Source organism: Hemiscyllium ocellatum, chromosome 23 (assembly GCF_020745735.1).
Source record: "Hemiscyllium ocellatum isolate sHemOce1 chromosome 23, sHemOce1.pat.X.cur, whole genome shotgun sequence".
NCBI lineage: Eukaryota > Metazoa > Chordata > Chondrichthyes > Orectolobiformes > Hemiscylliidae > Hemiscyllium > Hemiscyllium ocellatum.
The window spans coordinates 57,146,913-57,159,469 of NC_083423.1; the positions used below are offsets into that span (position 1 = coordinate 57,146,913).

At 41.2% G+C, this 12,557-nt stretch overlaps 1 protein-coding gene across 1 annotated transcript in view; it reads right to left on the minus strand.

Annotated features, from left to right (window-relative positions):
• lta4h (leukotriene A4 hydrolase) overlaps nt 1-12,557 on the minus strand; it is a 67,603-nt gene that overhangs the window by 14,615 nt on the left and 40,431 nt on the right. The window contains exons 11-13 of the mRNA XM_060843283.1: nt 11,319-11,430; nt 4,865-5,009; nt 2,634-2,737 (exon numbers count right to left, since the gene is read on the minus strand). Coding sequence (XP_060699266.1) covers nt 2,634-2,737; nt 4,865-5,009; nt 11,319-11,430 — 361 coding nt within the window. The remainder of the gene's footprint in view (nt 1-2,633; nt 2,738-4,864; nt 5,010-11,318; nt 11,431-12,557) is intronic.

Here is a 12,557-nt window from a genome sequence, read left to right on the forward strand (position 1 = left end):
CATGTCCAGCAGTTGCTTAAATTATTAGAATCCTTTGAGGAAGTAACAAGCAGGATAGATAAAGGGGAAGCAGTGGATGTAATATGTTTGATTTGTTTAAAAGGCATTTGATAAGCACCCTAACATGTAGCAGCTTAAGATAAGAACCCGTGGATATTGTATATTAGCAAGGATAGAGGATTGTTAACTAATCAAAGACAGAGTTGGAATAAGGGGGCCAATATCAGGATTGGAACCTGTAACTAGTGGAATGCCGCAAGAATCGGTGGGGCTTCAATCACAGTGGCTCAGCGGTTAGCACTGCTGCCTCACAGCGCCAGGGTCCCAGGTTCGATTCATGCCTCAGGCTGTGTGTGTGGAGTTTGCACATTCTCCCCGTATCTATGTGGATTTCCTCTCACATTTCAAAGACGTGCAGGTCAGGTGAATTGGCCATACTAAATTGCCCGTAGTGTCAGGTGCATTAGTCAGAGGGAAATGGGTCTGGTGGGTTGCTCTTCGGAGAGTTGGTGTGGATCGGTTGGGCCAAAGGGCCTGTTTCCACACTGTAGAGAATCTAATCTAATTCGTCAGGCATGAGTTCCCCTTCACGAAGCCTTCTTGATATTATGGATTCTAACATTTTCCCAATAAAAGACATTAAGCTAACTGACCTATAGATACCCATTTATGAACCTTCCCTTTCTAAATAAGGCTGTTACATTGACAGTCTTCCAGCCCTCTCAGCCTTTCTCAGAATTTAAAGATTCTTGAAAGGTAACCATCAGTGCACCCACTTTGAACCCTAGCAGTCTCCCTAGCATTTGATCATGGTGGTATTTAATCCTTCTCCTCCTTTTGCCCCTTGATTGTTTAGTATTTTTAGAATGCTATGTGTATGTTCTACTGTGAAGTCTGAAGGCTAGCATCAAATTGAAAAGAAAAACATACTATGTGTCAATCTGATGCTAGCCTTAACTGATTAACCACGATTGGCTTATCCTCTTCCTAGAATTCTCCTCTCTCACTGGGATATATCTTTGCTGTCAGACATGAACTATTTTCGCAAATGTCTACTCCAAAGCAGAGTGGGAGGGTGAGCTGAAAGGAGGATACAAATGCATGGCAGATCAAGTATAATATAGACGAATGTGGGGTTATCCATTTTGGCAGCAAAATCAGGAAGTTGGATTATCATCCGAATGATGATAGATTGGGAAAGGGGGAGGTACAAGACCTGGGTGTCCTTGTACATCAATTGCTGAAAATAAGCATGCAGGTACAGCAAGCAGTGAAGATGATTAATACTATGTTTGTCTTCATTATGAGAGGATTCCAGTACTGGAACAGAGATTTCTTGCTATAATTGTACAGGGCTATGATGAGTTACATCTAAGGTATTGTGGTGGGTCTTGGCTGTCTTATCTGAGGAAGGGTGTTCTGACTATGGAGGGAGAACACAAAGGTTTACCAGACTGCTTCCTGGGATAGCAGGATTGACTAAGAGGAGAAACCGGATGTGTTAAGACTATATTCACTAGCGCTCAGAAGAATGAGAGGGATCATGTAGAATCCTATAAAATTCTAACAGGACTAGGAAGAATAAATGCGGGAAGAGTGTTACCGATGACCAGGGAGTTCAAAACCAGTGTTCACAGTACAGTGGCACAGGATAGGCCACTTCAGACCGAGATGAGGAGAAATATCATCACCCAGACAGTGATCAGGCTATTGAATTCTCTGCCACAGAAAATGGTTGAGGCTAAAACATTGAATGCTTCAAGGACTTAGATATAGTTCTCAGGGCTAAAGGAATTAAAGGGAATGGGAAGAAAGCAGGAACAAAAGACTGTGTTGGTTGATCGATCATGTATGATCAGAGTAACAGCAGAGCAAGCTCAAGGACCGAAAAGTCTACTCCTGCTCCTTTATATAAATATTAGCTAGAGATGCTGCATTTAAGATGGTTGGGTAGTTTCTATGAAGCAGTTTTAAACTTGGGTAAGTTATTCTAGCATTATAATTTAGCTGATGGGAACTGTGATTAGATTAGATTAGATTACTTACAGTGTGGAAACAGGCCCTTCAGCCCAACAAGTCCACACCGACCCGCCGAAGCGCAACCCACCCATACCCCTACATTTACCCCTTATCTAACACTACGGACAATTTAGCATGGCCAATTCACCTGACCCGCACATCTTTGGACTGTGGGAGGAAACCGGAGCACCCGGAGGAAACCCACGCAGACACGGGGAGAATGTGCAAACTCCACACAGTCAGTCGCCTGAGTCGGGAATTGAACCCGGGTCTCAGGCGCTGTGAGGCAGCAGTGCTAACCACTGTGCCACCGTGCCGCCCACCGGCTTGGAGCATTCCATAGTGCAAAGCTACTTTGGGCCAGTCGCTGTGTGGAGGAGGGACAAACTGATCCCATAATATTACCTAAGGTACCACTGTTTTCTTTTAAGAACGTGTGTACATTTATGGAGTTAACAGTGAAAACTACAAAACCTCAAGACTTGCATCTATAAACTGATAACTTCAGATACGTATTTCACCGGGATGATCGATGAGATGTAGAAAAGGCTTTAATTTACAAATTTAAATGACTAAATCAAACGTTATTACATTACTGATCTAAATGCACTCACTTTATCACTAAAATATGTATACAGGCATTTCTTCCAGTCCTCTGTGGTTACACTGTTATAGGCAAATATCTGAATATAAGCTTTAAGGAATCCCATGAAGATATCTAGCAATAAGCACAAAAAAAAGATTTTTTCAGTTTAACAAATCCATTGGCTTCCAAAGCAAAACTTATAAATCTGAATGTTGGTTTCTAACATAGGGCACGGAGCTTCCCAAATTTGGGTCATGACTCCTGGTCGAGTTTAAAGACAAGATTTTGGTTTCACAATCTGAAGCAGCATTGACTGCTGGAACTTGGACGGATCCTGACAGCTCTGTTGGACCTTTAAAAAGCTCACGTTTTAAAAAAACGTTTTTCTGTCTTTTTGTCAACTGCCCCCTGCAAGATATGGGAAAAGGGTGTGGTAGTATGCGGGGTGTGTGATGAGCGTAAAGAGAAGAATGCAGGAAGTTGGCAAAGTGAGGGGCTGATTGGGGGATAAAGGGTTTTGGTGAAAGAAGGGGCCGGACGGAGGGTTTGGTTTTGTACTGGGGTGATGCCATGCCTCACTAAATGATCAAATTTTTTTGAGGACGTGACAGAGGATTGATGAGGGAAAAGTAGTTAATGTTGTCTACATGGACTTCAGTAAAGCCTTGACAAGGTCTCTAATGGCATAATGGTACAAAAGATAAAGCCATATTGAATCAGGGGTGATCGGGTAGATTAAGACTAAGCCAGGTCTGTATCAAAGAGACAGATGGAAATAAGCTTTTTGGAATAAAAGGTTGTGACTAATGCTGCTCCAGAGATCAGTGCTGGGACCTTTGCTGTTCACGATCTACATAAATGATTTGGAGGAAAATGTGGCTGGTCTAATTAGTAAGTTTGTGGACAATACAAAGATTGGTGGAATTGCGGATAGTGAGGAGGACTGTCAGAGGATACAGCAGGATATGGACTAGCTTAAGGCATGGGCAGAAAAATGGCAGATGGAGTTTAATACTGAAAAATGAGAAGTGATGTATTTTGGAAAATCAAGTACAAGTGGAAATTATAAACAGTGAATGGCAGAACTCTTAGGAGTATTGATGTGCAGAGGGATCAGGGTGTGCAGGTCCACAGATCACAAAGTGCCAGTGCAGGTAGGTAAGGTAGTAAAAAAAAAGGCCTATGAGGGAGGAGGAGATGGAGGGGTCTGGTGAAGGGAGGAAATGAAAGGAAACACATTTGACATTTGCCACCCCTGCTGCAACAGAAGTCTTGCCCAATTCACTTCAACAACTCCTGGGTTCCACAAATGTTCACCCTCTGTCACAAAGTACGAGGTGTGGAAATGGGAATTGCACAAATTCAGAGGTACAGAAATGGTGTCACACCAGAAAGAGGTCTGTGGAGCACAGTGGGTTGTATCTCAAACAATGACAAGACTGAGTACAGGATAAAGATAGAAAGTTTCGTGGCATGGTGAAAAGACAACAATCACTTCCTCAATGTCAGCAAAACAGGTCATCAATTTCAGAAAGTGGAGTGGAGGACTGTCACCCTGCTCCCCCCCCCCCCCCCCCACCCCAACCACCACCACTCTGTATCAATGGTGCTGGAGGTGGAGGTGGTCAGGACCTTCAAGTACCTAGGAGTTAATATCACCAATCTATCCTGATTCATACACATCAACATTACAGTCAAGAAAGCACTCCTGTACCTCTACTTCCTCAGAAGGCTAAGGAAATTCACCATGCTTGCAATGACTCCGACCAACTTCTAAAGATGCATCACAGAAAGCATCAAATCTGGAAGCATCACAGTTTGGTATGTCAATGGTTCTGCTCAAGACCGCAAGAAATTACAGAGCTCAGCCTGTGAACGCAGCCCAGTCTAGCACAAAAACCAGCTTTCCTTGACCGTCTGTACTTTCTGCCGCCTCAGGAAAGCAGCCAACATAATCAAGGATCCCTCCCACCCTGGGTTTACTCTCTTCCATTGGGCAGAAGATACAAAAGTGTGAAAGTACATACCAAAAAATTTAAGAAGAGTATCTTTCCTGCTGTTATCAGACTAATGAATGGACCTCTCATGTTAGTGTTGGTATTTCTTTGCACCTTCTCCGAAGCTGTAACCCTTTATTCTGCATTTTGTCCTATTACCCTGATGTACTTATGCAGGAATGATTTGTCTGGTTGGGATGCAAAACAATACTTTTCATGGTATATGTGACAATAGTACAGCAAATCAAAATGTAATATTTACCTGGTCCTCCAAGCTGCTCCTCCAAATGATAAAGCAAAGCAAATCCCTTTTCATATGGAACAGACGAAAATGCATCATCAGGGTCAGTATCGCAGAGCTTGGGAACCAGACTGGTTAGGAGATTCGTAGCACCAAATGTCTCAATCTGACAAAAAGCATGAATTTAAAATTAGATATTGTTTCTGAAAATAAACTACCTATGAATGAGATCAAAAATAAGAAGAGAATAACAAAGTCAGTGAACCGAGCAGCATCTGCAGAGTGAAACAACAGGCAAAAGTGCTGGAGATTGGAGTCAAGAGTGTGGTACTGGAAAGCACAGCAGGTTAGGCAGCATCTGAAGCAGGAAAGTCGACATTTTGGGCAAAAACCCTTCATTAGTATTTAGGAAGAGCAAATCAAAAGTCAACTCAGAGGTCAGAAATGAATCTCTCTCACTTCCCCCTCTACTGGCTTATGAATGTGTTTAAAATGTCACAAACATGCAAATGTTTCCAAGTAAAACGTATGTAATTATGTATAAAAGAAAACCCTTTCTAACATACAGTCAAATCTTCAACTAGAGTGTCCTAAAGAAAGCGATCCTACATTAAGAAATGCTGCTCTTTTGATGTAGGTCTCAAAGGCTGTTGCATAAGGTCAAAGATCTTAGTCCATCCAAACATCATTTAAAGAAATGGCTTTCATCCGTCATTTCTGTTAATGGAGCAAACATGATATATTTGTTACAATTCAGGCTTCGGGTCAACAAATTGACCTGCCCTCAAGGTAACTGGATTGCTTTGATTAAAAGACTGAGTCTAAAAATAAAAACAAAAACTGCGGCTTCCATGTAATTGATATATGCCCAGAGTTAACAATCAACTCCAAATTGCAGAGTTGCTGACGACCAAATGGGATACCCATTAAATTCTCCTAAATATTTCTGAACGTTCAGGAAGTAAAGACCAGAAAGCTAAATCATGTGACTTAATGCAGATCATTAGTCCACAGGATGAATGCACAGAAGCTGTAAAACAGTAAATATACTTAAAACAAAGTAAATGAAAGTAGTTTTCATTAGATCAAGAAATCCATTGTGGTCATTCCCTTACAGTTTTATGAGTATGTAGATTTCTGAAAGTTCAGTAGCAAATGTGAACGATGCAGATCTCAGTGTCTCCAGAGTTTAGATCTCTAGCAGAATTAAAGACTAATAACTAATGCCTGGTATTTAATCAGTGAAAGACAGAAGATACAATGGTGCAAAATGAGCCCATTAAATATGAAGCAGAAGCTCACATGGTTTGATTTGAGAATCCATTAATTTTGTGGTTATCTAAGATCTATTTTGTGGTCGCGCCGGTGTTGGACTGGGGTGGACAAAATTAAATATCACATCACCAGGTTATAGTGTAACAGGTTTATTTGGAAGTACTAACTTTCGGAGCACTGCCTGATGAAGAAGCGGCGCTCCAAAAGATAGTACTTCCAAATAAACCTGTTGGACTTAGCCTGGTGTTGTGTGATTTTTAACTAAAATCTATGAGCAAGTCTACTATCTTTTAATCTCCATTGATATTTTGAGGTATCTTTTTTATTTTAATCTTTTCGGGAAAGTAGGAGATAGAATATCCTGAACATCTTTGGATGGAATCCCTTGTGGAGCATTTTGCTGATGCAGTTCAGCAGGCTTTAAACTAAATCAGCAAATGCATGGGGACTAGACAACATTAGAGTCTCAGGGTGCACTAAATATTTGGAGACATATGTAGTTCTAGTGTAGAGAGTAAAAAGCCAACAGGTGACATCGGGGCAAGGGGAGAAATAATGAAGTCTAAATCAGGGTTATTATTCATGTTTGTGAATTGAACAGTAAACAAAATTTGGGAGTTACAAGCACAGATTGCTATGTAGAAACATTGTGGTGACATGAGAATTCTGGATCAAAGGCAGGCAGGAGTGGGTGTTAAACATTTCTGGTGCAAGGTATTTAGGAAAAATAAGAAAGGAGGGGTGGCAGTGGCAGTAATGGTGAAGGAGAGCATTGTAGTGCTGGAGAACAAGGATGTCCCAGACAGAATCAATTTGGACAGAGCTGAGAAATAAAAAGGGTGCAATTACATTGCAAGATGTAGTTACAGACCATCAATTAGCAGAAAGGATGCAGAGATCAAATACATAGAGAAATGACAGAGATGCAAACACTATAGTAGTTGTATTGGTGAGCCTTACCCAAATGTAGACTGGACTGTGATAGCTTAAGAGACAAACGTTCCTAGATTGTGTTCAGGTAAACTTCCTGCAGCTGCTGGTGCTCAGTGCAATATTGGACTTGGCTTTTGGAAATGAGGTGGGCCAAATGGATCAAGAGTCAATTGGGGATTTTTAGGAGACAATAATTATTATGTTGTAAGGTTTCAGATAACAATAGAAGATGACAATATAGGTAATCCAGAATAGCAGCCTGGGGAGAACCAACTTCAAATGAGACAAGAACAGAAAAGGGTCAAAGGGTAAGGAGGAAATTCTATGGCTAACCAATGAGCTACCTTAAAAAAAATGGTTCAGGCACAGTCAAAGTATACTTCATCAAAAGGAAAAGTTAAGGCAAACAAATCTAGAGCTTCATGGATGAAAAAGGAGATAGAAATTAAAATAACATAGTAAAAGTATGCTTATCACAAGTATCAATAAGGAAATACAACTGACAGCCATAAGAAGGTTCTGAGGGGAAGTAAAAAAGTATATCAGAGAACAGATATTATGTAAAAAGCTGGTGGTCAACTAGAGACCATAAAAGGGGACTTAGAGGAGGTGGATGCTACACCAGGCGTAGCGACACAGGAAGAAACAAACAATGTCACTAGAAATGCTCAAGATTGATAAAGAAAATTGTCAGATAGATTGACAGCTTGACAGCTGCTCTGAAGGGTCATTGGACTTGAAACTTTAACTTTGCTTTCTTTGCGCGATTTCCTTAATTGAGATTGCATGAGAACAGAACCAATGTGTTATATCATAATTGACTGTATTCAAACCCTCTCACTATGAAGGCCAGCATGTCATTAGCTTTCCTCACTGCCATTGTGTGCAGTTCTGGATTGGAAGAATGTGAATCTATCAGACAGTGTGCAGAAGCAGTTTATAAGAATGATTCTGGGGATGAAAAGTTTCAGTTAAGACAGATTAGAGGGGATGGGACTGTTGTCCTTGGAGAGATGAAGGCCAAGAGGAAATCTGGTAGAAGTTTTCAAAATCGTGAGCAGTCTGGATAGAGTTCCTGCTCTTAAAAGGATCACAATTGAGAGGGCACAAAGATTTTTCAAAAATAGAAAATGAAAAAAAATTATTCACTACATGAGTGGTTCAGGTCTGGAAAACAATGCTTATAAGTGATGTAGAGACAAAGAAAACCTGCAGATGCTGGAATCCAAAATAAATAGGCAGGAGGCTGGAAGAACAGAGTGAGCCAGGCAGCATCAGGTGGTGGAGAAGTCGATGTTTCAGATGTAAACCTTCTTCAGGACTGAAGAAGGGTTACACCCGAAACGTCAACTTCGCTACTGCCTGACGCTGCCTGGCTTGCTGTGTTCTTCCAGCCACCTGCCGGCTTACTATGCAAGTGATGTAGGGGCAGGTTCAATTGAAGCAGGCAAGAGGGCATCATTCCTACTCAAATAATTATCAAACATTAAGGAGGTACATGAAACACATAAGAGAATATCACCAAGTCATAATACTCATTTGAAGAGCTGGTGCAAACACAATGGCCTTATGGTCTCTTTCTGTGCAGTAAAGCTGCTGTGATTCTCATTCGAACTGGTCTGTATATGTGCAATTGAAGTCCTGCCTAACTTTTTAGTTTTCAAAGCCAGAAAATTTACCAGTTAATTAACCTTGGAAAATAAGCCAAATACCATTAAAGGCTTTAAATTAATCCAATTTTAAAACATCCAGGCACAAATTACATATTTTGGAGTTATAACTCCAATATAAGTTGTTGGAAGTCATTTAACCATTAAACGACCAGTAACTTGTTCTTTTATTTTGGAGCTATAATCACAAACTTGTATACTATTTAGAAAGTGGAAATTATTAAACAATGCTGCTACACAAAGCAAGAAAACAACTTTTTAGTTCTGTTTAAAATTGGTCAATTTTGAGAATTCCACACCAACATGAAGTTTGCAACATTTAAATAATGCAACAGCACCATCTATTGGAAGAAAGAAGCACCAGAACAAACAAAATACTGATTACTTACAGTGTGGAAACAGGCCCTTCGGCCCAACAAGTCCACACCGACCCACTGAAGTGAAGCGCAACCCACCCATTCCCCTACATTTACCTAACACTACACGCAATTTAGCATGGCCAATTCACCTGACCTGCACATCTTTGGACTATGGGAGGAAACCAGAGCACCCGAAGGAAACCCACACAGACATGGGGAGAATGTGCAAACTCCACAAAGTCAATCGCCTGAGTCGGGAACTAAACCCGGGTCTCTGGCGCTGTGAGGCAGCAGTGCTAACCACTGTGCCACCGTGCTGCCCACAAAGTTAACATAAAATGGAGATCCAGGTAACAATGGGCTGCTTGGCAATTACCATCTATTCTTTAGTGTATTTCACACCATTGTCATAATGCTGTGGAATCTTCGATGTCTCTCTTTCTGCCTTAAAACTTAACTCTTTAGGAAAGCTTTTGGTCACCTTTCCTAAAAGGCTGCTTCTTTGGCTCAGCACCAATTTTAAATCAACTATAGAAACACAGAAAAGAACAGGAGTAGGCCATTCAATACTTCAAGCCAGATCTGCCATTCCCTATGGTCTTCAACTCAGTCTCCTGTTCCTGCTTTCATCCCGTACCCTTTGATCCCTTTAGCTCCAAGAACTATATCTAACTCCTGGAGTGGTTCTGTTCGCCGAGCTGGAAGTTTTTGTTGCAAACGTTTCGTCCCCTGGCTAGGAGACATCATCAGTGCTCTGGAGCCTCCTGCGAAGCGCTTCTTTGATGTTTCTTCCGGCATTTATAGTGGTCTGTCCTTGCCGCTTCCGGGTGTCAGTTTCAGCTGTCCGCTGTAGTGGTTGGTATATTGGGTCCAGGTCGATGTGTTTGTTGATGGAGTTTGTGGATGAATGCCATGCCTCTAGGAATTCCCTGGCTGTTCTCTGTCTCATAGGGCAAGCCAGACAGAGAACAGCCAGGGAATTCCTAGAGGCATGGCATTCATCCACTAACTCCATCAACAAACACATCGACCTGGACCCAATATACCAACCACTACAGCGGACAGCTGAAACTGACACCCGGAAGCGGCAAGGACAGACCATTATAAATGCCGGAAGAAACATCAAAGAAGCGCTTCGCAGGAGGCTCCAGAGCACTGATGATGTCTCCTAGCCAGGGGACGAAACATTTGCAACAAAAACTTCCAGCTTGGCGAACAGAACCACTACAACAAGCACCCGAGCTACAAATCTTCACACAAACTTTGAATATCTAACTCCTTCTTGAAAACATTCAATACTTTGGCCTCAACTGCTTTCTGTGGCAGAGAATTCCACAGGCTCACCACTCTCCAGCTGAAGAAATTTTTCACCTCAGTCCTAAATGTTCTACTCATAGCCTTAGAAAAACATCTGGTCTGGACTCCTTAGTCATCAGAAACACCCTCCCCAAGTTTACACTCTCTAGTCCTGTTAGAATGTCTATGAGATCCCATTCATAGACACCAATGAGCAGAAAACTAAGTTCCACCCAGGTTACCACTCCATTAGAGCTAACATCCTTCCTCACTATTGCATTAATGTGCTCTTCAACCAGCAATGCTACCCAACCTCTTTTTCCTTGTCTGTTCTTTCTAAACACTGGATTTCAGTTACCACCGAGTCACCCTGCAGCTATTCCTCCATAATCCCAACTATATTAAACCGGTTTATATCTATTTTTATAATTAATTTGTCCACTTTATTGCTATTTGACATGTTAAGACATAAGGCCTAATGTCTTTTAGTTCTGTCCCTACATGTCCGTGAAGCACCTGTGACATTTTTGCAATATCGCAAGTGCTATAGAAATGCAAGCTGCTGTTATGGTCATTACTATTGCTATTCATGTCATAGGAAAGGCTTGATGCCACCTTCATCAGCTACTGCCAACGTCAGGCCAATTTCTTGCACAAGGACCTTCATGGTTAGCCTGACTCAACTCTGGCTCCAGCTTCTGCTAAATCCATAACAAAACAGTGACAAAGTAAGAAAAACGTTGTAATCATAGATACAAAAGAGGCTAGAGATCGGGAGAAAGGAGGAGACAATCAAGGTGCTCTGGTCAACAGTGTATAACATTGTAGCAAGAACCTAATGGTCTCTATTTTTAGAAGTAGAAGACTGTAGCAGCATTAACCATAACAAGAACAGCATCCTGCAATTATTAGAAGCGTTACTGTAGCAATCAGTTAACTCACCGCTTCGAGCAGATCTTTCCAGCCTCCAATGGCTGCAAATTGCCTATGTTTTTCACCAAACATGGAACGGGCTATCATACGCTCCAAGTACACTGTATGGCCTTCATTTAACCTAGTGTTATTAGAGAAATACATCCTTATTTACTACAAATGCAATCAAGAGCTGTGCAAACTATCCATTTTTAAGCAAATGTCAACATTGTTTTATGAATTGAGGTGAGCTGCCTTCTTGAGCTGCTACGGTCCACATATTCTAAGTAAATACAGTGTTGTACAGAAAGGTGTTCCAGGATTTTGACCCAGTAACTGTGAACGAATGGTATCATAGTTACAAGTCAGGATGTTGAGTGACTTGAAAGAGAGCTTGTGGGTGACAGTGTTCCCAAGCATTTGCTGCCTTTGTCCTTCTAAATGGCAGCTATTGCAGGTTTGGAAGATGCTGATTATGGAACTTTGATTAATTTCTGTGTATCTTGTAGATGATACAAATGCTGTCAACCACATTGGTGGTAGAAATTTATGGAGGCGTTGTATGTCCTGGATGGCTTCAAGCTCCTTCAATGTTTTTGTCGTACTGAAGTAATGAATGGAATAATGTTGACAGTGTTACTTATATGGGCCATCAGTGTTATTTAGATGGGCTATTGGGTAGCGTACTTTCTGAAGAGTGAGTAGCTCGTAACAGTGGCAATTCAAAATGTCTGTTGCGAACAATGGTCTATTTAAGGTTTGGTGGTTGTTTAAAGGGGAGAAATGGAAGATCTTAGCAAAGTGCTCTTTCTCATTAAATTGATGTGGACAAAACAGAATTGATTGAGAAGACTAATGGAATGCTGTAAAAACTCTTGGTTAGATTAAGTCAAACCAAGACTTATGGTCCAACAGGTTTATTTGAAATTGCAAGCTTTCAGGATCCTCGCTCTTTCCTCATGCAGCTAGAGGGGTACATCAGATACAGAATTTATAGTAAAAGATCAAAAGGTCATACAATTTATGCAAATGTATTTAACAAACCTCCTTGGCTATTAAGTCAGGCAGAATAGAGGTGCAGGTTTTCCTAGATTAATATGTAAATCCCTGCCCTAAAATAACTTCAGGTTTTATTAGAATAAAGGTGACATCTTAGATCAGAAAATAAAGCTCCATTCTAACTGATTGCGGCAGAATAGAACAGATTACTGCAAGCAAATGTACTGACAACTGAACAATCAGGAACACTACAAGCAACTACCGAACCAA